The sequence below is a fragment of the Rhea pennata genome, chromosome 20 (assembly GCF_028389875.1).
Source record: "Rhea pennata isolate bPtePen1 chromosome 20, bPtePen1.pri, whole genome shotgun sequence".
NCBI lineage: Eukaryota > Metazoa > Chordata > Aves > Rheiformes > Rheidae > Rhea > Rhea pennata.
The window spans coordinates 4,417,705-4,442,845 of NC_084682.1; the positions used below are offsets into that span (position 1 = coordinate 4,417,705).

At 48.6% G+C, this 25,141-nt stretch overlaps 1 protein-coding gene across 1 annotated transcript; it reads left to right on the top strand.

Annotated features, from left to right (window-relative positions):
* Positions 1 to 24,811, top strand: LHFPL7 (LHFPL tetraspan subfamily member 7). The gene is made up of 3 exons (XM_062592811.1): positions 1 to 288; positions 4,807 to 4,945; positions 21,514 to 24,811. The coding sequence occupies exons 1-3, from the start codon at positions 1 to 3 to the stop codon at positions 21,738 to 21,740; spliced, it is 654 nt and encodes a 217-aa protein (XP_062448795.1). The 3' UTR covers positions 21,741 to 24,811.
* Positions 24,812 to 25,141: the final 330 nt, after the last annotated feature.

The window sequence follows — 25,141 nt, forward strand, 5'->3', positions numbered from 1 at the left end:
ATGCTGTCGCGGCCGGGCGCGGAGCGGGGCGCGGGGGCGGCGCGGCCCGCCGGCTCCCTGCCCCGCCGGCCGAGGATGTGCAGCGGCGTGGGCTGCTTCTGGGCGCTGCTCTCGGCCGCGCTCCTGGCCGCCTGCGCCTCCGCCTTCCTCTCGCCCGCCTGGCTGCTGCCGCCGGGCCGCGCCGCCGCCAGCTTCGGCTTGCTGCGGCGCTGCGCCGAGGCGCCCCGCGGCTGCTCCGGCTCCGCGGGGCCCGGCCGCTTCGGGGACATCCCCTCCGGCTCCTGGCAGGTGAGCGCAACCGCCGCCCCCGCGCCGACCCTCCCCCCCCGGCCTGCCCCGCGCCCCACAGCATCCCCCCCGGCATCTCCTTGGCATGCCCCCGGCGTCCCCCCCGGCCTGCCCCGGCGCCCCACGGCATCCCCTCCGCATCCTCTATCCTGCCCTGGGCTCTCTCCGACATCCCCCCCCCCTGCATCCCTTCGACATCTCCCTGCCATCCCCCCGTTCTGCCCAGGGCTCCCCGCCATCCCCCTGGCACCCGGCTACCTCCCTCCTCCCACTCCAGGCTCCCCAGCATCCTCCCAGCATCTCACCATCGTGCTCCTGGCCCACCCTGCATCCCACTGGCATCCTCCCATCCTGCCCCCTAGACCTGCTCCGGCGTTCCCTGTATCCCCTATCCTCCCCTGAGCTCCCCCTGCATCCCCCCATCCTGCCCCCGCGTGCCCCCTGCATCCTCTATCCTCCCCCGAGCTCCCCCTGCATCCCCCCATCCTGCCTCCGTGTGCCCCCTGCATCCCCTATCCTCCCCCAGGCACCCCCTGTCCTGCCCCCGCATGTCCCCTGCACCCCCCGTCCTGCCCCGCGTGGATCCCCGTGGCCCCGGGGTGCAGGTGCTGCCGCGTGTCCCTGGGGCGCTCCGGGCACCGCGTGGAAACCTCCCGGCGCCCCGGTGCAGGTGCTGGCAGCCCGGGCTGCCCGGCTGCGGCCCCGCAGGGCGGCCGGGCTCCCCGCCGGCGGGGGGACGAAATCGGGGGAGAAACCGGGCAGCTCCGGCCTCCCGCCGATCGCACCCGGGTTCGCTAAGCGGGCGGGCGGGCAGGCGAGCAGCGGGGGCCGAAACCGCTGCGGAAATCCAGCCTCGGCGCCCGGGCGGGCCGCCCTTTCCCTGCCCGCTCGCCCCCGGCCTTTCCCCGGCCTCCCCTCTCCTTCCCTTTTACTCGCTGTAACCTCGCCGCAGCTTCCCGACGCAATGAGCTTGGCTCCGCTCGGGGTTGCTACGCGGCAGAAATCCCAGCGCGAGGGATAAATCTCGGGGGGCGGCGGGGAGGGGGGGGTTGTCCCTGCGCCCGACGCCGTGGGCACTGGGTTCCTCGGGCTGTCAGGAAATCGCGGTGCTCCCTCGCCCGGGAAGCGAGGTCCGCGCCGGATTGCCTGCGTAAACGCTGCCGTGCTCCCGAAAACTGTCGTTAAAGACGAGTGAGCAAGCTGTGCATTGCAAAGGGAAGCGCTGCCGGCATAAAATCCTTCCTATTTATACAGTAACGTGCACAAATGAGGCCGTTTCTAGAACTTGGCTTTTGATCAGGTGGTCTTATTTTTTGCAAAATGCAATTCAGATAAACACATCCAAGTAATAACAAACTTTAAAGATAAGGAAGAAGCTCAGCAGTGACTCATTTAAACGAGATTCAGCTAGGCAGAGCCTCAGCCATCCAATATCCTTTAAGAGGACTCTAGACGCAGAACGGAGTGTAACACAAAGCCTTGGAGCTCCTCAGTCGGGCTGTGGTCAGAATGAATAATATCGCAGTCCCGAGTGGTGACGAGGCGGGGGGGGGAGGGATTTTGGTCACACGCCTTTGCTGCCCCTGTTAAACACCGCTTACATCGTTCCCAAACGACCAGCGGGGTGACTGGCTCCAGGAAAGCCCTGGGCTTTCGGACCAGGCTTCTAATCTCTCAGGCTGTCTTGTGGGCACCTTTAAATGAGAGCCAAGATGCTCATGTTTGCGCAGACCTAGGAGCTGTTAAAGACAGTCACCAGCTTTTGGATGAAATCGTGGAAGCTGGGAGAGTAGTGGCTGCGGGGAGCTTGGCAAGCCCAAGCCGATACGGGGCTCAGCAGCTCTTCTGGTGGGACGTGGGCGGCAGCTGGGGGGATGCTGATGGCACATCTGGGAAGGATGTTGATAACACATCCCCTAAGGATGTTGACATCACATCTGGGAAGGATGTTGACATCACATCTGGGAAGGGCGTTGATAACACGTCCCCTAAGGATGTTGGCAGCACATCTGGGGAGGACGCTGACAACACATCCCCTAAGGGTGTTGGCAGCACATCTGGGGAGGACGCATACCTGCAGCGTCAGTGCTCTTTGCTCTTTTGGCTTCCTGAACCAGGTGCCACCAAAGCCATCACCATTCAAATTCCCGGATTCGGGGAAGGGCTGGGGGAGCCTCCAGCTCCGCAAATGATGCTTAATGCCAGGGGTGTGTTTGCACTTGGGGGATTATGTTAATCATCCTACAAATGGTGCTTTGAATCGTATCTAGAGGTTAATTAAGGTGCCTTGGCTCTGGTAAGAGGGCCTTCTTGGCCTTCTTGTCTGCTCCCAGATGCTGCCTCTTTTCTGCTCCTCTTCCTAATTACGGCTCTCTGCCCTCCCTGGCACTCCAGTTTAACCCCATCGGCCCCAGCAGCCCGGTGCTTCGCCCCACTCAGCTACCGCGGAGGAGCCTCGTCGGGACACGAGGGGCCGTCGGGGCAGGATCTGGCCCAGCGAGGGCTGGAGAGGGGCCGGAACCGGGACCGGGCCGGCCAAAGCCAGCATTTCCTAGCGCAGAGGCCCGTTGTCTCGCCAAATTTCTTTTTTTCTTTTTACTTCCTTCTTATTGCTCTCATCCCACGGTGGGTTTTGTCTCCATCCCGACTTTCCACCGGGCTTATCCCAAGGAAAGGCAGCGGGTGCCCAGCCACAGTGCCCTGCTTGCTGCCGAATTAAAATTTCATTAGGTTGGTTTCCGCCCTTCGGTGGAGGTCCCGGGCACACCATTGATGTGCTAATGTCCTCCTTTTTCTCTCTTTTTTTCTTTTTTTTTTCCTCACCTTTTTCACCGCTATCCATCATGCTCTCAGCCGGAGCAGCGCTGTTAGGAAGCTCTTAGGCTGTTGCTGATCGCAACTTACTATGCTGCAAAAAAAAAGAGCATTTGAGGCCCCGCCGGGGGCCTGTTGATTTCTTTGGGACAGACGGTTAATCTCCCGGGCAGGGGGAGCAGCAAACGCGACAGGGTTTTACGCCCTTCGCTGGCGGGACCGAGCTGCCTTTCCGACACCCTCCCGGCCGGGCGCTCGCAAGCGGCTTCGCCGGACCCCGGCGTTTCCCCCCTCCGCCGTCTATTCTCCGTTCTCACGCGCCGGCTGCATCCTGTTTCCCGAACCTTTTCCGCCGGGCGGCCCAGCAGCGGAGACGCTTCCGAGCTGCTAACATGCAGCGTCGTCCGTCGGCTGTTTTTCTCAGAGAGCCGCGGGCCGGGCTGGGCTGGGCTGGGCTCCCAGGCTTGCGGGGCGAAAGCGGCAGCTCCAAATTCACCGGCGAGGAATGGGGATTTTTGGGGGAAATGCATTAAAACCCCTTTGCAACGCGTTACTTTTGCTCATCAGCCCCATCGCACGGGCTGCACAGCGGCAAGTCGTACGCTGGTTTTACGCGCTTCTGCCCTCGGCGGCAGCCGCCGGCTTTTCCGCCCGGCCCTCGGGCGGCCCAAATTGCACGTTCGTGCCGGGTCCAACCCCGCCGGCTGCTCCCATCCGCTCGTGGGATGCAGCAACGTCCCCCGCGGATCTGCATCAGCGGAATAGGACGGCGACGGCTCCTAGAGCCGATCCGTCCTGCCGCTCTTCCTGCCCTCGGTGTTTGTTAGTAAGAACGTGATGAATTTAACCTTTTCTGGAGCAAAATATTACTCAGCATGCAGCGAGAGTCTGCCGACGGCCGGCAGCAGAACAAGGATCTTGCGCCTTCAAATCATCTCTGTTTGGGGCTCCCTTTCCCCCTTTTTTAAATATACATATATATATATATATATATATATATGCACACATATATATATACAAACCACTTCCCGCGGGGGACCCTCCGCCAGCCACTGCTGGGTGCCCACTGTTGCCCTTGCAGACACCGCGGGCAGGATCCACCTAAGCAGCAGCAGCTCTTTCACCACGACGCTCATCCGCGTCGATCTGGCCTTTTCTTCTGGCACCGGGGCCCGAAAACCACCCCGGGGCCCTCTGCGTCGCAGCCTCTTAGCCGGGATTAGCGGCACGAGCCGCTAACAGCTTGTTGCCGGCGGGAGCCGCGAGTTTTCGGGGTGCTGGCGCTAACGTAATTAAGACGAGCCGAGACCATTAAACACAACACGCGCCGGCGCGCGAGAAGAGCCCGCCTGCTTCCCGCGGCCCTTTGCTGCTGAAATATTCATCCCGCTAAATATTTCATGGGCCCCGTTGCTTGCCTCGGTGGAACTTGCTGGCTTAAAACAAAACAAACAAAAAAAAAAAACCTGAAAAGGAGCAGATGCCCCTGCGCTGGGCACAGGGAGGGCCCAGAGCACTTGTTGTATTTATATATGTGTATATAGAGTGTATATATAGTGTGTGTGTGTATACATGTGTGCATGCATATATGTGTGTGTGCATGCATATGTGTGTGTGTGCATGCATATGTGTGTGTGTGTGCATCTACATACGCACGTATACAAATGTGCGCATACACACCGGCAGCCGCGCGTGTCGTTGCAGGCGAGCGCGGCGCTGTGCGCGGGCGGCGGAGCCCTGCTGGCCCTCGGCGCCCTCCTGGCCCTCGTCGCCGTCCTGCTGCCCGCCGGAGCCTGCGAGAGGCGAGCGTGCACCCTGGCCGGCTACGTGCAGGCGGCCGCAGGCAAGTGCCGGGGTCCCCTCGCCGGGCCGGGCCGGGGCGGTGGAGGCGGCGGCTGGATTTTCCCGGGCATCCCGGGGGCTGCGAGCGGCCGCTGCAGTCGCTGCAGCCTGCAGCAATTATTATTATTATTATTATTATTATTATTACTTCGGCACTAATTCGGTTCATCGGCTACGGCTAGAGCAGCCTTCGATTTGGCAGGTCCCCTCTCAGCAGGGCCGGGCTCGCTTCCAGCACGTGCTGCTTGGACTCGTGACTCGGACTCAAAAGCTAAGGGTGTTTTTCCCTAGCGGGTAGCGCGAGGTTTCCTCCCGGCCGCGCCGGGGGGCCTTTTCCCCCCGACCCGCGTTTCTCCGCGGGGTTCGGCGGGCGGCTGCGGCGGGCCTTTCTCCAGAGGAACGGGCGTGGAACGGGGGAAAAAATTGCAAAAAAAAAAAACCCCAAAACGTTCTGGCGGCCGTGTCTTACACGCAAGACGCGGTTTCGGAAGGTGGGAAGACGCGAGTCGCCTCTCACAGGCCTGGATTAAAGGTGCCTGCGAACTACGTTACCGCAAAGCGACGACCGTGGAAGACGCGCGGGAAGCGAAGGCCGAGGAGCTCGGCCCAGGCAGCGCCGCGGCCCCCGCGGCAGGGCCGTCCCGAGCCCGCAGCACTTGCGCTCTAGCTGGTCGCGAGCTGTTCGGTCTCCCCCGACGGCCACCTCAAACGAGGCGCTGCGATTACGGCGCGGCAGTCGCCGGGTTGAGATCGAAGAGCAGCGATACCAGAAATCCTAACTACCTGTGTATTAGCCAGAATTAAGAAAATCACGTACGATGTCCCAGAGCTCGAATTAACCCATAAATTATCCCGTATGGGCAGAGGGTTACTTCGGGTGACCCCACGACGTAGCTACTGCCACGGCAGAGCAGGGCCCCACCGTTCTGCGCGACCCGGACGACGGGGCTTTATCAGAGCGGCCTTGGCCAGGACCCAGGATTCGTTTCTGTGAACTGGGGGCAAGTTTGAATTCAAATACCTCTGTAGGGACGCTTGCCTGAACGGGGCTCGCAACGTAGGAATAGCTTAGGGGGGAAAAAAAAAAAAAAAAAAAAAACTTTGGAAACTTTAAGTCTCATAAACAGCTGGATCTTGGTTTCATATCTGATACCCAGCAATTAAAACAAACAAACAAACAAAAAAAACCCACCTTGGGCCATTTATCAGTATTGAGTCAATGGGAGAGCAGCAGCTTAACAGAAACCAAGTAGTTTATGAACGTCTCATCTCCCAACCCAGCCAAGTGCTGTGACGCGTCACCCCTCCTTAGCGGCTCTCCTGGGCTCCTCGTCTCCTGCCTTGGTTTCTCTCGCAATATTGGCACTTTCCAGGTCTCCTGCGTCACCGAGACCAGTCGTTCTCCTCGGACGGGCCGTCGCGTGCTTTCCTCGCTTGTAGCGCCCAGCGATCCGTCATCGGCACGGCTCTAGTTTCACTTCCCCGCGCCGCATTAAGAGGAGAGCGCTCTTCGTGCATTTTGACTCGTTAATTCAAGCCATAAGTGGCGCCGCGGAGGTCGGCTGCCCGGGGGCTGGTCTCCGAGCACGTCCCGGTGCGCGCTGCAGCCTCTCCGTCGGCGGCCGTCTGTCCGGCCTCGGCGGCCGCCGGAGGCGTCGGGCAGGTCGAGAGGGACCCCAAGCCCTGGAAATGCAAACCTTAGTTATCCGGTCGCCATGGGATTTCCTTGCCTACATGGGGGGGAAAAAAAAAAAAAAGAAAAAGAAAAAAAAAAGCATGGCAACACTGTAGCATGGCCCACGCATGGGCTAATTAAGGCTCAGCAGGCTGGATTTGGGGAAAAAAAAAATGCATTTCCAGAACAGCTGTTTTGCTCGGAGTAGCGTAAGCAGTGCAGATCGGAGCCGAGGGGGCTCCGACGGCAGCAGGGTGCCACGCGCCCGCAGGACCCCTCCGGGCGACCGCGCGCGCCGGTGCGGCCCCGCGTACGGCCGAGCGGCTGCACTAATTACGCAGATGAACAGAAACAGCGCGGGATTAACGCTCGGAGACTGCGAGCGGCTGGGCTGAGCAAACGGCTCGATGAGATAGCTAGCGTCTGCAGGGTTATATCCCCCTCCGGATTAATCTCCTCACCCACGGGATAAGTATTTTTCCGACCTGCCCGCAGAGGCGATATTAACAGTTTCTAATTCTTTAGTCAGCAGAACACCAAGGCAAACGCGTCCTCGGGACCGGGCCGGGGAGGCCTCCGCGGTCCCTTCCAGCTCTCCCTTGCGAGGAGACGGGCGCTTTTTGGAGCGGGGACGCGTGGCGCACGGGGGAGAGCAGCCTGCGCCTCCGCGTGCCCGACGGGGCTGCAGCCAAGGAGCGCGGGAACGGCTGGTACCTTCTTCTGGGAGCCTGGGGAAAAAGGAAATTATTTCATGCTAGAATGCAACGATTAGTGATCTTAAAGAGATAATAAGTGCACTTTTTCCCATTAAAATGCCGTTTTCTATTGGAACGGGTGGGGGGAGCTGTTGACACGATAGCAGCAAATGACCCGATCGCAGGTGAGCGGTAATAACTGCGCATGGAAATAATCGGTGCCAGCTTGACAGATAGCTTAGACTTGACCTGTAATATTTGGCATCAAACCTCATTTCTATGCATCCTGCTTCGCCCCTTCTATCTTTATTACCCAGCGCGTTTTCCTTGCGGAGAGCAGCCTGATTGCTGCTAATCTTCCAGCCTGCCACCTAACGCCCTCTCTCTAAACCAAGTCCCTGCGCAGCTGATAAAGAGCCGTCGTGCGGGCTTATCACCCCCCGCCTCTGCAGAGCGACAGCGCGAAAATCTGACTTCTCAATTAACCCGCGCTGAGTTAAAATCTTTACGATCAACTTGGCCGACGTGATTTTTTTTGTTCAGTCCGAAGCGCGGGAGAATCGGGGCTGGCGCGCCTCGCCCGAGCCTCCCTCTCGCCTCTACTTTTACGTAGAAAATGCCGAATTAGAGATTGGATTTAAAATCATCAGAACGTCTCCTGCATTAAAAAGCATATAAGACTCATTAAAATGCTGACAGCCAAAACGCGTTTCTGTTTGGGATTCCACCTGGAATTACCCACGGCACGAGGACCTGGCCAAGTGACAGCCAGCGTGTCCTGGCCATCACATCTTCCCACCAGCCAAATACTTCTAGTATTTTTCTTCTTCAAGCCAGGCTGCATAGTTATAGCTACGCACAGGGTTGATCTAGGCTATTAGTTATTTTTCCAGAGTGGGAAAGTCTCCACTAACATGCACACGCAGCAGTGCCAATTAAGTTATCCATCTCCCCGTTGCAGATTAAGGCATAAACAAATGCCACAAAATAAACAGAGGACAACGCAGATGCTTGGTCTGTACTTTATGAAGGAGGGAGGATGTTGTAGAAGTGTGATGGGAAGGAGCCCAAAGTGCCAATAAAAGTCAGAAATAATTCCTGGTAAGCCACAGGATAGCAGCAGGCATAAAAATGAGAGCAGACGGGAAACATATGAAAGTCAGTAAGAAGGAAAACTTTAGGGCGAGATAGTATAGATGAAAAATTACATTATAGATAGAGTTATGTGGAGCGCTGAAGGGATGTGGCTGTTAATAAAGGTTTTTGATCTTCACCTAGAAAACTCTTCAGCACATTTTCAGCACAGATGCTGCCTGGAAAAGTTCTCTCATTCTAAAGATCATCAGTGAATACTGACATTGCCCTGTGACGTTGGTTTTTTAGGTTGTTGCGCTGCTAGGGGAAAGCTCTCACCCTTTGCACACGGAGCTGCCCATCGTGCTCGAGCATGTGCTTGCGCTGATGCCCTTGTGGAAGATGCACTCTAAGACTCTAGCTCAAAAGCACACATTTAAAAGAAAAAACTCCCTTGCTGAAAGTGTATTTCAACAGATGCTTTCTTCCTCCACCTAGTGTTTTTGCTTTCCTTGCTAGGTTTCTGTTAAAAATCACGTTGTTTCAGGACCATTTTATAGTGTCAGCACCTCCCAGCCCCAAGGCATCTGTGATGCTATAAACTAGAGGCTTTAAGAGCGTCCTCGAGTCCTTTTGCTCCAACGACAGCAGGCCAGAGCTCACGCTGCAGCCCGCCCCGGGAGCGGGCCGGCGGCGGGGGCCAGGACCTGCGTTTCGGGCTGCAGCAAGAGCCCAGCTCCCGGGATGGGCTTTCCCCGCCGCGCGGGTCGTGCGTGCTCCCTGCCTCGTTTTCGGGCAGGGACACACGGGCACTTTGGGAACAGGATGGGGGTTAAGTTGTTTTGATGAAGAGAAGGAGCAAAGCCTTTCCAAAAGGGGTTTTGAAGACGTGCATGGGCAGGGAAAACGTGGACAAAAAGAGGATATAGCGAGGACAGAGCAGCCAGGCCAGGGCCAGGAGACAGAGCAGCTCCCGAGTGCAGCGTCTTGCGTACCTGAGGGCGAAACCCACCTCGAGGGGCTCCTGCGAGGCCGGGCGAAGCCGGCCAGGTGCTCGTCGTCCCGTTGGGGGTTCAGTCCTTCCTTGTACGGAGGTGAGACGGCCCAGCCACGGCGCCCAGGGGGTTAACTAGGGCTTTGCAATTTGCCATTGGAAAACCCAGGCTCCAAATCCGCGAGTAAACCCCCGTCGCCGCGTGGCCGAGGGGACGATCCCCGGCGGGTCCCGGCCGCAGGCGAGATGCCCCAGGAAACGTCGCTCCTTTGGCTGCACGTGCACGGAGCAGCCGGCCTCCAGGCTCCCGAATTAAAGCCGTGAATCCGGGCTGCCGATGCTCGAGGGGCGGCAGGGACCTCGCCGGCGCTTGCTTGGTGCCAGCCCCGCGGTGCTGCTGCTGGCAGGAGACGGTGAATCAAAGCACAGAGGGCAGCCAAGACAGGAGCAGCTTTTGCCATCCCAAATTTAAGTCTTCCTGCCCCGTGAGCAATTACCTTAACGACGTTCATGTGCGCAGCAGCTGGCCGGACCCCTCCCAGCTGCCCCGATGGGCGTTCAGCCCCCGGCCGCGGTCACGCGTCTCGTCGTGGCCCGGAGGTGCAACGTGGGCTTTGCACTAGTTGCTCCGCTCGTCCCTTCGCCCTCTGGCTTTGCATAAATTAGTGTTTTCGTAGTGTTTTCCCTGTGCTACGGGGGCAGGTGCAAAACGTCCCTCGCGAAAGCGTCCGGCAGTTGCTGGAAAGTTGCTGATGAGAAAGTAGATGCCTTGGAGGAAAAAAAAAATGTTACGAAGAAGGTGGAGACAAAGTAATAATTTCAAAAGTTGCTTGAGCGAAGTGGAAATGGCCACGTTAGGCAAAGGGGCTAAAAAAGGGGCACGGATCAGGGTCTCTCTTGCGCCGGAAAACAAACACGTAAAGTTTCAAGCCAGCGGAATAAAAATAAAGGCTTGTGTAGGGCAAGATAAGCTCTAAATCCTTTGTTACTGTAGCTTCAAAGGCGCCTGCTGGGGTTGCGCGTTTATTCGCGGGGGACGCTGCGGCAGAGCGGCGCGGCTCTGCAGGGACGCGGGCGCAAACCCTGGCCTCTCCGCCGGGGCAGCATGTCATTCCCGCTCTGTAACCGCGTTGGTTTCCCAGAAATAATCCCCGCTAGAAACGCAGAACATCTTTCAGTGAGGGTTTATTACCGAGTGCACAACTGTAACGCATTAATAAACCGGGAGCCGAACCAAACAGCTCGTCCTTCGCCGGCGCGCTTCCCGTTTAGGTCCGGTTTTCCCTCTTTCTGGTGCCCTTTGGAGCACGCTGCAGAGATGCGCATCCCGCTGGGAGCCCGGCGGGCGCAAAAAAGAGCCGCGGCCCACGCCTGAAACCCCAGCGCAGGTTTCGGCTGCTGCTTCTCGCACGTGAAGGGATTTGACTGCCCAATATGCATTTTTTTTCGTCTTCAAGATGAAAATGCATGATGCGGTGGCTCCAGAAAAATCAGAAAACCGGATCAGTCCGCGGCTCAGCATGACGCGTCAGCTCGGAAACGCGACTCAACGCCGCTTGTAAAGGGAGCGGAAGACGCGGTGTTGTTGTTGTTGTTGTTGTTGTTTTTTGGTTTTTTTTGATCACAAGCCAAGACGTGAGCTTCGACACCGGCTTCAGCACGTACAGATGAAGAGACTGATTTTTTATATATATATATTTAGACAAATTTCCCATGTTCATTTCTGGGGGCCTTAAGTACTTCATTTTTTTTTAAGAACGATCAGTGCGTGTCTCACAAAGCAGTTCAGCTCTCCTTTGAGCAGGAAGTCTCGAAAGTAAATAAATTCCAGTGAGCCGCAGCAGCTCTGTTCTCGATATTAATAAAACAAAGGGAATAATACAGATGTCCTTGGAAGTAACGGCTTCTTAAAGAGATAAGAGGGTGATTAATGGAAGATTTGTTCTTGCCAGAGGTGGCTATCGTAAATACATGGTTCGGGCCCATTCCTGCAGACTGCTGCCCATAAATACTATTTCTGGTAATAGGAGGCTGAACTACTGCTGGCCGTTGGGCAGTTAAGATGCTGAAAACATCATTGCCCCTAAGGTTACCCTGTTGCTGATGTCATTTAGCATCAGGACAAACAAATAGCACGGTAGCCAATTTAATTTAGCTGGAGAGCAATTTCCAGGATGGGATGTTAGTCCGTGATGGTGTCGCTGCACCTCATCTGCGTGAGTCGCGGCGCTCAACCTCGGCACGTGGCATAGCCTCCGGCAGCTGGGCTCGGAGCCCGACGACGTGGCGGAGCAAACCCTGGCGGGCTGTGCAACCCCCTCCGGGCTGTGCAAACCCCTGCGGGCTGCACAAAACCCTCTGGGCTGTGCAAACCCCTCCGGGCCGTGCAAACCCCTCCGGGCTGTGCAAACCCCCGGGGGCTGTGCAAACCCCTCCGGGCTGCGCAAAACCCTCCGGACTGTGCAAACCCCTCTGGACTGCGCAACCCCCTCCGGGCTGCGCAAACCCCCGGGGGCTGTGCAACCCCCTCCGGGCTGCGCAAACCCCTCCGGGCCGTGCAAACCCCTCTGGGCTGTGCAAACCCCGCCGGGCTGCGCAAACCCCCGGGGGCTGCACAACCCCCCTCCGGGCCGTGCAAGCCCCTCCGGGCTGTGCCTCCGCAGTGCACCTGCGGAGCACGTCGCGGAGCAGTTTACGCCGGCCCGAGCACGGGCCGTGGGCGTGCGGCCGTGGCACCCGCCGGCGGTGCAGCGGCGGCGGGCTCCGGGGGCACATGGCTCCCCGTACGGCAGCGGCCGCGCGGTGCTGGGGCCGGAGAAGGACGGGAGCCCTGGAGCAGCCCGCGATTCCCAACGTGGCTTGTGGGGCTGCTGATTTACGGCGCGCTGCGGCCAGGAGCGTGAAATGGGGGCTGCTACCGAGCCGGGTTTACGAGCAGGTGGCCGTGCACGTACTTCTCCTGAGTGATGGCACTGGCGGGGCGCGGGCAGCCGAGGAGTAGAAATCGCTGGTTTTGACCCCTCTGACGAAGGGTTTTTATTAGGAAGTATGAGAACGAGCAATTTGCGCCTTCCTGGTAATTCCCGTGCGCTGGGAAAGCCGAAGCTGGTCTTTGTGCCCGGGCTCGGTGAGGAGGGGGATGCACGATGCCTTTTTTGCTGGCGCGAGCGAGGCTCAGCGAGACGCAGCGCGTGCAAAGCCAGAGCAAATTCACTGCCCGGTGCCTGTGCGCTAAGGCCACCTCTGATGCGAGGCTGGTATTTAGCAGCTCCCAGTTTCATTATATGCTCTGTTTTCCTCAACGTCTGCTCTGCTTGAATAGTGAGTCTGGGGAGAGGTGGAAAAAAAATTGATTTAGGACAGCCCTGCGAGGTGAGCAGGTGGGAAGGGAAGGGAGCGAATGTGTCAGGGCAAACGCTGACAGCGCAGGTGAGCTACGCATCGCTGCCCGTCTTTCGGACCTCATCCCCTGCCCCGAAGAGCTTCCTAGGGACTGGGAATTGACAGGCAGGGCGAGAGCCAAGCCGTGCTGCTGGCTCGGCACAGTATCGCTCCCCGGGAGAGCCAAGGCGCTCGCGGGGAAAGCGGCGGCCCGCGCTCGTGCCCCTCCTTGCGCGTGAATGCGCCGGGTGGCGAGCTGAAGCTGCGCTTGGGCTTAGCCAGACGTTCACAAGAAGAAATATTCATTAATTTTTCAATCATTGCTTTCACTCCCTGCCTGTGCTGGGAGAACGTGGTAGGAGCTGGCAGGGGCAGCCAAAACATTTGCCTCCTTTATTTCTATTAGTAGAAATGGAGCCGAGCAGTTAAGCAGCGTACGTTGCTTGGAAAATGTGCACCTTATTATTTTTACCTAAAATAGAGCAAGTAAAAGATGCACTTTTTTATTAGCACTTCTTCACTGTTGAATAAAATGTAGCACAGAGATAAGGGGATACAGGCACCTTGCAGGCACAATACATGCTGCTCTCACCTAAAAGATCCAACACTTAAACACATCAATATTACAGTATTAGACTGCTTCTGTGCTTGCTGTTCTGAAAAAGCTAAAGTGAGCATGACTTATCTGATTTCTAAAAAGCTAAACAGAAAATATATATAATTATTGAAGCAACACAAAGAGAAAATTGTAAAGGCTTCCAAATTCGAGTGAATCTGGCAGTCCCCATTTCTTAACTCCCTGAGTCTTGTAAATTTTGTGTAACACGGTTCACTGTTTTGAGCTACATTAGCGCTCGTCTCTCCCCTTTACAGTCGGCTAAATAGGCTCTATGTCTTCTAACCTTGCAGCTGACAAAATGCACTTCTTCACCATAGACCGCACGGTGCTAGATCATATCAGCCTGTTCGAGTATATGACATGCAACTCTATAACTGCATGATTAGGCCCATAGATTACCCAACTACACCTATAAATCTTCAGCATAGCTACCATTCACTGGGCAGAAATAGTGAGGTTTCATCATTTGTTCTCATGTAGAAAACACGCCGGGAAATGCAGCCTCAAAGGTCACTGGGATGGCATTTCCTTTTGCAGCCCTTAATAAACTTGCAGCTAATGCAGCAGTTACCAAATTCAATTACTTCTATGCTGGCTTCAGAGAATTGCTCTTCCCACGTCTGGATAGATTTCACTGCCTTCAGTTAAAAACGTGGCATCAATGTAGCTATTAGTACAGTTGTTAGCCCAGTCTGAGACACTGTTAGCCTATTTGTGCGGTCGGGGCCTGCCTGAAGGAGGACGTTGTGCCAGCAGAACTCAGATGAGTATTTCAGTGGTCCTAAAAAGCTGTGTTCAAACAAAGATGCGTGGGCATGCTGCAGTAACCTTGCCCAGCCTTCTGCATATGTGTATTTCCCAGTAGTTTTGCACATATATATATAAAAAAACCCAGTTCCTATATCTGATGCACTAACTTAGCTTGTGAGCTGTATCTGGCATTTATTTAATCACAGAGTTGGAAGACTTTACATAAACTAGTACATTTTCTTCGTTAGCTAACAAAGGGTTTTGACAACCTCTATAGCTTGCTCCATAATCACATTTATCCTGTAGCTGTTCAATGCTACCTTGTGAGTTGCACCATTTAGACAAGCTAGAAAAAAAAAAATGGCATAATTTCCTAGTTATTTGGCAACAGTCCAGGACTGATACATGTTCTTCAAATCACAACATGACTGAAATGAAGCCAACGGAATAATTTTTTACAAAAGGGAAGAGCTAAGCGGAAATATGTCAGAAGTGGCTGGATCACTATTACTCGTTCCAGCTCTTTGTTCAGTTACGAAGGAGGATAGTGGCATTTTGTGACAACTACGCGGGTGTTACTGGTCCTTCTCCCGGCTCTCCGTTTCCCTTGGAGGGAGTAATTGCTGGGGCTGCTTTCAGGAGTCCGGACTGCGCGTGTCTCACCTGCACAGCAGGATTTGATCTGGTTTTATCCTTGAAAAGTCACTTTCCTGTGCATTCTATTTACGCTCAACTGACATCTGAAATGCTGCTGGCCGATTTTGGGTGCATTTTAGCTTTCACTAAAATTACCCGAAGTAATTTGTCCTTTTCTGAAGTAGCCATGGAAGATCAGGAATTGGCGTTACCGCCCAAAATTCTGTCTTGCTTCGTGCACGCGTGTGCAAATACATTACCGGGGAGAACTGTGCTTTGATCTTATTTAGCATTGCCTTTAGGGGAGCTCGTACCACCTGTGTCCAAAATGTCCTAAATGTGGTAGCCTTTCAGACAAACTGCAAAAATATACGCTTGGGAAGAGTGCTGGAAATGGCCGAGTGTAAGCCAGGCAGTGCGGGGGAGCAAGAGGTGCTGTTCTTTCTGGCTGACTTACCGCCTGAAGGGTTTTTCTGGTGCTGCTCAGATGCTAGCTGCACTCCTGGCTTTGCATTACGGTGTCTGTGCGAAGCATGCATTAGGGTGTCTGAGCAGCACCTGCGTTCTTATTTAAAAAGAGAGAAAGAAAATCAGATAAACATCAGGAAAGCTTAAGAAAAGTTAATAAAATGATGTGTCAACCTGAAAGGAAATGTGTTTTTCAAAGTCAGCTGAGTGTGCCTAAAAGCCACCAGGTTTGAGAAGAGCAAAAATGGATTTTATGTGAGAGGAAACTTCTGATGAGAGGAGTGAGAAAGTATAGCTGACTGCTTTTGTAGATTAAGTTCTGTCAATAAAAATGTTGCAGGAAGAGACAAAACTGTGATAATCTGTAATAGGCCTGGAAGAATATTCTTGCTGGCCTACGATTCAGCCCTAGTTCTACTGATTGGCCAACATGTCCCACAATTTCCAATTAGTCCATCATAATCACAAGTGTCAGGAATGTAACATACTGCTAAAATAAGCAAATTAAAATTCTAAGACAAACTAATCTTCTTACAGAAGACATATTCAGGAAGATAATTCAGGCACACAGTGTATTTTACTACTTGTGGCTTCAGCAGTTTGTTTGTAACAAGTAGACTTTTAATTAGAAATCCCTAACATTATGTGCTATTTGCAAACCCTTGAAAATATGAAATAGAAATGTGATTTTTTTTTTCCCCGTAAGTATCTTTTGCTGATACATCCTGCCAAGGCCATAACCCGTATTCACTCTTCTGCCTTTGCAGCACCAGTGACTTAGCTGGACTAGAGGCAGCGATCCCCACGGCCATCTGTTCCCTGGGGGCCCTGATCAGTGCCGTTTCCTAACGTAGCCTCTCCTAGCCTGTTTTAGAAGGGGTCCTATGGGAAGCTTGAGTTGATTTTAAAATCCTTCCACAGAAGAAAATGACTATGCTATTCCTTGAATTCCCCTCTCACTTTTGTGGAGTTCCTTTCATGGCTTAATAGGATAAAACTAACCTCAAAGCAATGAGCAAAACTAGGCCATTGTTTTTTCAAATACATTTATTTTTAAAAATATCAGCAGTTCCGTTCCAAGCATTTTCACATCCAGTCCAGGCAGCTGACTCCCTGATGAATCTTTGTTTTGGCCAACAGAGTCAAAGTTTATCTTCAATCCTGATAAATCACAAATGCAGCAAAGTATAAATAAAGACCTGAAGTTCCCTGGACAGCTTGGCGTTGCTCCGAACAGAGGCTGTGTGTTGCCTGCCCGGTCCATGAGTTATTAGCCCCACGCAGAGATATGCAGAGAATCACTCAGTTGAGAGGACTCTCAATTTAGGGATTCCATGGGGAGGCTCAATACCAGCTCTCAGCTCCAAGGATATAGAAAGTAGATGGTCACCGGTCTGACTGACAGTGGACACATCGTCTAAACATATTAGCAAATACAATAAAGTAAAATAATCTCCCACCCAACACAGTTTTTGATATCTGTCTCATTTACAGTCCATTTTTGGATTTCCATCCCCACTTCGCAGAGTTGAAACATTAGTTCCAGTGGCCTTTCCTTATAAAATACCAAAGGTACAGATTCTTCTGGTTACTGCTTTCGTTAAGAAATGTAGCAGGTGCAATCCTACACTAAAAAGAAGCAGCTATCATTCCTTTTGTATTAATTTAGTAGTGTTTTGACAGTCTGAAAAGGGGAGGGAAGTCGCAGAGGGCTTGGCTGTATTGTAGAAAAGCGATGGCCTAAACGTGGATCATTGTTCAGGTATATTCTGAGAATTAACTGCGAAAACAGCATTATGGATCACCTACTCCAGGCCAGCTTTGCTATGTTTTCTATTAAAATATCACTACAGACTCCAGCTGAAAGGCATCTGTTGCTGATACAGGCGTGCTGGCCAGCAGTGCACACCAGGTGATGAATGCTCAGTTACAATCCCTGTTCATTATCCGTATGTTAAATACACAAGGAAAATAATGGAAACTTATGATATGCTTTTGCCACTGTCTCTGTTGACAGCCAATGTAAGGATGTTTGTGAACCTGGAACGGGAATCAGACTGGAAACCCTTCTGGGTTACTGTCCTGTTGATGTCACCAGGGGCAGAAACAGAAAACTGTAAATATGCCCTAGGGAAATGGAGCATTTTGAGTGACAAGAAATATTTCATTTTTATGGGTAATGATTCCTAATAATATTTAGCTTAATCATGATTAAGAGTTTATTTTCGCAAAATTTGAATGGAAACCCACTGGAAAAAGAAAAAGATGTGTTTTCAGTACTGCCTTCTAAGAGAGCAAACACATGAAAAGACAATGTGAACAAGCAAGAGATTAATGCTGATGGAAATTATTTTCTTAATCTGTTTGCACTTGTGGTTGTTCTCTGGAATGCTACAGAAACATAAGCTTAACTCAGGTTTCGTAGTCCTGCCTCATGGTACAGAAAACTGTCCAATTATTTCTGTTTTGTACCTTGAAAACTCCAGCAGTCTTGGAGAAAGAAGTGGAAATGGGATTAGCCATTTGGGCTTTTTTGTGCATTGTATTTAAGAGAGTTGTACACTGGTGCCCTCTACACATGCTCCAGGGAACTGCAAACCACTGCTTCAGGAGCTTAGTGAAATGAATGAAACAGTACAATAACAGAGAGTTACAGTTTATTGGATTTTAAAATAGCAAAAAAATGCTATTTTTCCTTGAGTAGAAATGACATTAATTGATTACTATTATCACCAATCATTTAAAACTTTTTGTACAAAATGCCCAGTTTCCCACAAAAAGAAGGGCCTTCCTAATATTCTTTTATTCCTATTAATTAGAGTTACTTTCTTTAGCAATTGACAAATTCAGGAGCCCACTTTTTAAAAAAAAAAAAAAAAGAGGAGGAAACCCACCTTTGTAAAGCTGTGGGCCAGCACAAGGAGCGAGAGCACAGCCCCACGGCGCTGCCTCAGCTGCCGAGGAGCAGGGGCCGGGAACCGTCCGGCTGCGGGACACCGGCAAAGCGAAGAGGAGGAGCGAGGAAGGCGGTGACACTGCAGCTCTTTGGGAGGGCAGAAGATTAGAAAGCAGAAATAAAAAGTAATAAAAAGATCCAAGGTGAGTGTCAACAGCCCGAGGAACTGAATGATCAGTGAAACCACCTTCGGGAAAGAAATACAGTTATCTATTTTACTAACACATCCCGTCTGCGCTCAGCCTGCTTCCCACTACAGCAGAGGCCCAAATCCGTGGTCGGGCTTCCCGACCACCTTGTACGAAGCGGGGATTTTACACGCACACCGTCGCGCAGTCAGCAGCAGCACGGCTGCAAGCTGGGCTTCTGCGCGTAATAACGGGCCATTCAGCACGCTGAGCCTTTGTAAGAAAGAGGGCACCTAAATGAGAGTAATGAGGTCATTCTGTGACGTGCCCGAGGATATAAAATCCTGGGTAACTTTTTAGCCCGTTTGATATGTGAACACATTGCATTCCACTGTGACAGATTATTTCTAGCCTTCAAAAAACCAATCTTCATCCATTAAATCCAACTATAAAACATCAGCACCAAGTGGTAATCAAAACACTGGTTGGCACTGTAAAGAAAATATCTATGGACAGATAAAGTAGAGCAAGGGTTTGAGAGAGTGTCAGAAAAATACCAATTTGTAACAGTTAACAAAGTTTTAAAAAGATTATGATGAAATTATTACTTACAATTCTGCTTAATGCTTTGTTTTGCAGAATGAGATGTATGGACTATTTTGGCTTTGAATAGATGAGCAAACTGAAATTTAAATTTTAGAGCAGCTTCTTGCTTAGAAACAGTTGCTGTTTCTCTTAAAACTGGCTCAGTTTCTTTCACAAATGGGCCCAACATTTTACAGAAGGTTTTGCGCTGTGGGGCTATTTCAGGAGTCTTCCTGCAGCGTGAAACTCCCGTGCAGCCCGGCGCTAGAGCAGGGCCGTGCTGCGTATCCAGTTTATGCCGCCGTCCCTTGTTCTGCTTCTTAGCTCCAGTAGCCCACAAGCAAGTGCTACAGCACATACCGGCCTAGCGATGAGCACAGTTTATTGCTTAACTTCAGTGGTTTAAACACGCACAGACTTTCCAAGAGGACAAGGCTTCGCTCGTGGTCGTCCTGCAGGGATGCCGCCGTGCGGCTCTGCCGGCAGCGGCGGTGCTGGGCGCGCAGGGGCGCCGCTCGGGCTCAGCGCGCGGCGGACGTGTGCCGCTCCCGCTCCTGCTGCTGCTGCTGCTGCTTCTTTTGGGGAAGCTCCGTGACTTCTGCTAGACTAGATGTTTGTGTGCATCTAGTTTAGCTGTGCTTTTGGTTTTGTGTTGTTTTCAGTGGTCTAATGTGTGTGTAGTTATGAAAGTCCTGCATATTACACACCTTTATGGAGTGTGTTCAGCTTCAGCTGGAGCAGATGCTGAGGACAGGCGTCTCTGCTTGTGTTTAACGGCAACGTAGAATTGTAGAGGTGTTTTTTTAAAAGGCATTAACTCAGTAGTTCCATTTATACTAGAAGGAAAGGCTTTATTCAAATTATGCAAGGATTTTACAGGCTGTGTGTGTTAAACTCTTTGAGTAGTCTACAAGCTTATTAATTTTTTTTAATTAAAGATTAATGAGTGACTGGTTTACCATTTTAGGGGATACTTTTAGATTAATTCCCTCCAATACTGTAATTGTAGTATTATGCACATGCCCTACCTGAAAGGCAATTCAGGTAGGGAATTGCAAATGTTGAGAATAGCATTTATCATCTTAATATTTAATTAAATATTTGCTGGTTATTAATTATCTACCAGTTCAAACATTACAGGTAATTCTAATTACCACTGTTCTAGAATTACTAACAATACAGTCCAAATTTGAACCAAATGCTGTTCTGGAAAATGGGGAGCTAGACAAAGGGACTGCTTCATAGTATCCCTTTGGTATATAAAATCCAACCTTTTAAAATGCAGTAGTGATTTTAAATGCAGTGGAAATTCATTAGCACAAAGAACAGAAAAGACTGTTTCTCAGAGGCTCCTTTTCTCAAACAAGGGGTATATACAGTGGCTGGGATTAAACAACTCTTTGCATCAGCCCAGCTTAACTGCTTTTGACTTCAAAGGTGGGCAAAAACAGGCTCTGAGAATTGTACCTGGAGTATTTTATTGCATCTGTATCCTTGCCATGACTTACAGCCTGGGCAGACAAATCACTTATTTTCAAAATTAGAAAAATAGTTTTGCTGAAGTTTATTAAAATAATTGCATAAGCCTTGATATTTAAATATAAAATATATTCACTAAAGATGGTAAAATCTGTGATGTTCTATTAATAGCTAACACATAACACAGACTGTGTAATTGCAGGAAGCCGGTCCAGCTTTCCAATATGAAGAGGTGGCATAAGCTTTGCTTGTATTTTAGACGTATTTCTTCACACGATGGATTATTCTGCTACTGTATTTGGCTAGAAGGACTAAAACCCTTGACTCTCTGTTAGGGCTTTGCTGTTACTTTAACTTTTTTGTGCCTTTACTTAATGAAACTTTAGGTTTTTATGAGATGTCTTGTTATACTTAGTGTGTTTTCAGAGCCCAAACTGTCAAAACTGGAGGATATGGGAACTTTAGGTTGGAATTCTGTTCTTATCAAGTTTACGGAGAAAACGCCACAAAAATACTCTCTGAAAGGCTCAAATGCTAAAAGCCAACTAAAAAGAACATAGACTGTACTGTTTTTCATCTCATGACCTTTGGGCCAAACACAGGATTGTTTTTAACAATTTAAATTTGTTATACTGAGAATGAGAAAATGCTTATATTATTAGAACCTAATTAGCAGAATCTGAAAAACTACATTTAAACCCTTCACTGAAAGTTTTTATTTGGCAGAATGAAGTAATAGTTTGTCACAAGTGCAAAAACACTATTCAGAAGAAAATCAAGCTGGTTTAGAATCTGCAAACTTCTTCTCAGAAGTCCATCATATTTGAACCATCTTACTTCGTAAATGGCTACATAATTTAGATTACATTTTTGAAGTTATATAATGGACAGCAATCCTCATGGAAATAACCCCTATGCCAACTTGCTACCATGTTATGAAATTGTTGTCCCTAAGAGGTAATTATGAAAGAAAAGATATTCTGAGACAAATTATAAGTGGTTTTTTAAGCTTGACTTTTTTTCTGTTAATTTTAATATAGCATACATTTGCCTTTCTAAAAATAAACATTTTTTTTCCCCAAGGAACTAAGTGCCTAATAATAACTGTTGTTTTCTTCCTCCTCTCTAGTGTTCATAATGGCTTCTGGGCTTTTGGTTTATCCTCTTGGTTTCAACTCTGCTACTGTGAAGAGATTCTGTGAGAATTCAGACATCTACTATGCAGGAGACTGCCAGATTGGATGGGGGTATATGCTGGCAATTGTTGGGGTCATGTTGTCTGTCTTTTTACCGTTCTTTGCAAAATATGCACCAAAAGAGCACATATCTCCAACTCCAATACCTACTATTTTATAGTATTTTATTATTGTTTAAGAACAGAACATCCCTGTCTACAGGCAATGGGCAGAAATTATTATAGCACTTCCATTTAGCTGTATGGCTAAAGAAAAGGAGACGGAGAGAGAAGGTCAGACATGCAAAGACCAAAAGTGCTTTGATAGTCTTCCGTAAGTATGAGTAGCAAACACTCTGGAATCGAACTAAGATTAATCAGCAGACTTTATACTGCTCTAAACATATACTGGCGTAATGCCTTAGACAAAAAAAAAAATCTGTTTATCCTCAATACATCTGTCTACCTCCCAAATAGTTTCTTTTGTGTCTCAAAACCTTAAGTCTTTTAAAAGCCTCGATTCACTTTTTATATATTACTAAATGTCCAAACTTTTATGAACCCAATAATTTTAAAAATCAATAATATTTTGTTATGATTATTTTGATTAGTGAAAAAAAGCCTGCTAGTAGCTGTGGCCTAAAATTTAGCTTGATATCTAAAAAGAATTGTATACAAACAAAAAGTTTCTTCTTAATCTATATGCTTTAGTAGTACCTGCATATTGTAAGTTGTAGGCACAATTTCTAATGTTGAGCTAATATTCAAGATATAAAGTCATTTGCATGGAGACTTGCATACATTTTGGATGACTTTTTGTCACAGAGAGCTCTGACTGCTTCCAAAGGCTCAATGATGATCTGCTTAACAACAGGAAAAAAGTGGCAAGAAATTGTTTTATATATTTCTCTAGATAATTTTATGTGGAATTTTACAAAAGCATTTGAACTGTGACAACTGTAGGTTTTGGGTTCTGTTGGATGTTTTTTAAGGCTGGAAAAGCAAATACTTTGTTTAAAAAATATGGGTGCCCATAGGCCCTTTTATGGAGTGATAATACAAGTGAGAATGGACCGGATTCTGGTATTTCCATTCCTACTGAATAACTCATTATCCTAACTAAAATTATTGTGAAATGAAAAGCTACTTAACATGAATAAGCATCTGATGCCATGTCAGAACAAGAAAATGGTCATATTTCATGGATATTTGTATGTGAAATTTGTGAAGTCTAATTTTCCTATAGTATTTGGATTCATCACTATCACAGATTGAAGTGCACTTTTGATTGCCTTATGCAAAACATTGGCTTCTAATCTCACTTCACTCTTATGTTTTTCATTTAAAATAAAAATTGAATTCTAATCCTATTCTCATATTACTACATAATCTTTTATTTTCTATTATTTATTGATAAAGAAATAAAGAGGATAGTTTATATTTAATTCAGAGCTGTACTTCTCAGTTTTGTATTTTGGCACAAATCAAGTGATCAAATTTATTATTCTTCATTTAGTTGAGCCCAACTAATTTGTGCTTTTTTAACAAATTAAAAGTATACATGATGGGACTGATAGAAAAATGTTGAGGAAGTATAAGAAAATGCAAACAGAAGAGATAGTTTTATTTTAATACATGTCAAAGAGTTCTACAGTCTTGTTTACATTCCTCTACCTTCTGAACATCAATGAAACATTATTATTTTCCAAAATAGTTGTTTGTTGTTACATTTTCATGCACTCTAGAGCAAATTCTGCATATAAACTTATTAACTTCCATTACTAATCTACTAAAATACAGATTTCAGAGTAGAAGTACATTGAAAAAGAGAGAGCGAGCTATGTGTTTTACCCACAGTAACTAAGGAATTAAATCTTCCAAATATTTAATGAAATAGTTTGAAGGAATGTCTCTAAAGCAAAAAGAATAAATTCCAGTCATCTCTTTATAGCAATGTACTTTTTAGTAATGTTTTAAACTTTTTTTTATGAATGGCTGAAATTGATAATTTTCATATAAAAGTCAGAAAAGTGAGGAAAAAATGAACAAAAAACAGATAAAAAGAAAATCATAACTGCAACGTAGAGAGAGAAAGAGATGCAGGCTTTTCTTTCCTAACCAACCTGTGCCTTTACACTAGAACCATTATACAAGACAGGATCAATACGGTAAAAAAAAAAACAACAACTGAAAAATGTTGAAGTGTGTAAAAACTGTATTATGTAGGTTTTTTTCTGTTTTGTGTAATGTTTATGATTGTTCCCTTAATGTTTCACCGGAAGAAGTGATTTGTTAGTGTAAAATAGAAAACATTTTTTGCAAAGATCCAAATGCTTATAAACAATAAAATTATGTTAGATTATTATTGATATCCATAACATACCTAGTAGACAGAAATGGCCATGCCTTTCATTGCTTCCTGATATAACTTTCATATGTGCAGGACTGGAACTATCATTCCTTCAACAGAATCAGTAGGACTACAACACCTGTGTGCTGCTGCTGATGCACACATGTGCTTGCAGGCCTGGTCCCGTACTTCAAGCTTCCTTTGTAATTTTAACTTACTGTTACAATGGAGTCTTACAATTTACAACACTGCTGTACCAAACCTTTCACTTTTTAAAATTTGATTTTTCTGTTTTGAACATTTTCAATCTCTACTTTCTGTAACCTGCTTCACTTTTTATGAATTAAACTAATGCCTCCTTTTGGAACTTTAATATTTTGTATTTAAAGGAAATTGAAGATATGTATATAGCCTCTACAACTGGATAGACGGAACTGTCATGTAAATGTCCGTGTTCAGAACTAGTTTACCACAGAAGCTAGAGCTGATAATATAAATGATTCTAACAACAGTTAGTAAAGCATACTAACTACAAAAAAGTCTAAGCATAAACTTTAGATCCTCAATTGGAATTTAAAGTTGGATGCTTTTAATGATTTGTTTTCTAACACTGACAGATCACTTTTTTAATAAAGACTGTCTGCAAGTTAAATTGTGTAAAAGCGTTTTCTTGTTAAAAGTCAAAATTTACTGGATCAGGTTCAAGTTTTATTCTAAATATATAATTTTTTAAATGTAACTAAAGCTGTATTTTCCATTAATGTGTTTCTGCGTTGACTAGCTGACTCCTTTTTAGGATATTAACTGTTTTCTGTATTTGACTTGTTGGATACAATATTTCAATTATTTTAAATGTGAAATTTCCAATTGCCAACACTGTATAATAAAAAACCCCACACTGTTCACTGTTTTCTTGACTCTTTTTTAGTTTACAATTTCCATCAGATTTGGCAAAAAGCTTCTGAAGCAGGATAACAGTATAAGGGGAAAAGAAATATAAACATCAGGAATAATCTATGAAAGTTAATGTTTGAAGGCAAAGACACACAAACAAGAACCTAGTCCATCCATCATGAAAAATGGCTGCATAGCAAGGGCAAGGAAGTTCTGTGTTCGAGTCACCTCTCCCCAAACTCCTTTGTGCCCTTGAGCAATTTTCCCACAGCTTCAGTGATCCATATATCTCCATCCACAAGGGATAACAGACAGAAGTGCTATGAATGGTATACTCCT

Coding starts and splice junctions, on each gene's coding strand:
- LHFPL7 (XM_062592811.1), top strand. CDS start 1: ATGCTGTCGCGGCCGGGCGCGGAGCGGGGCGCGGGGGCGGCGCGGCCC. Junction 289..4,806: donor TCCCCTCCGGCTCCTGGCAG/GTGAGCGCAACC, acceptor GTGTCGTTGCAG/GCGAGCGCGGCGCTGTGCGC. Junction 4,946..21,513: donor CTACGTGCAGGCGGCCGCAG/GCAAGTGCCGGG, acceptor CCTCCTCTCTAG/TGTTCATAATGGCTTCTGGG.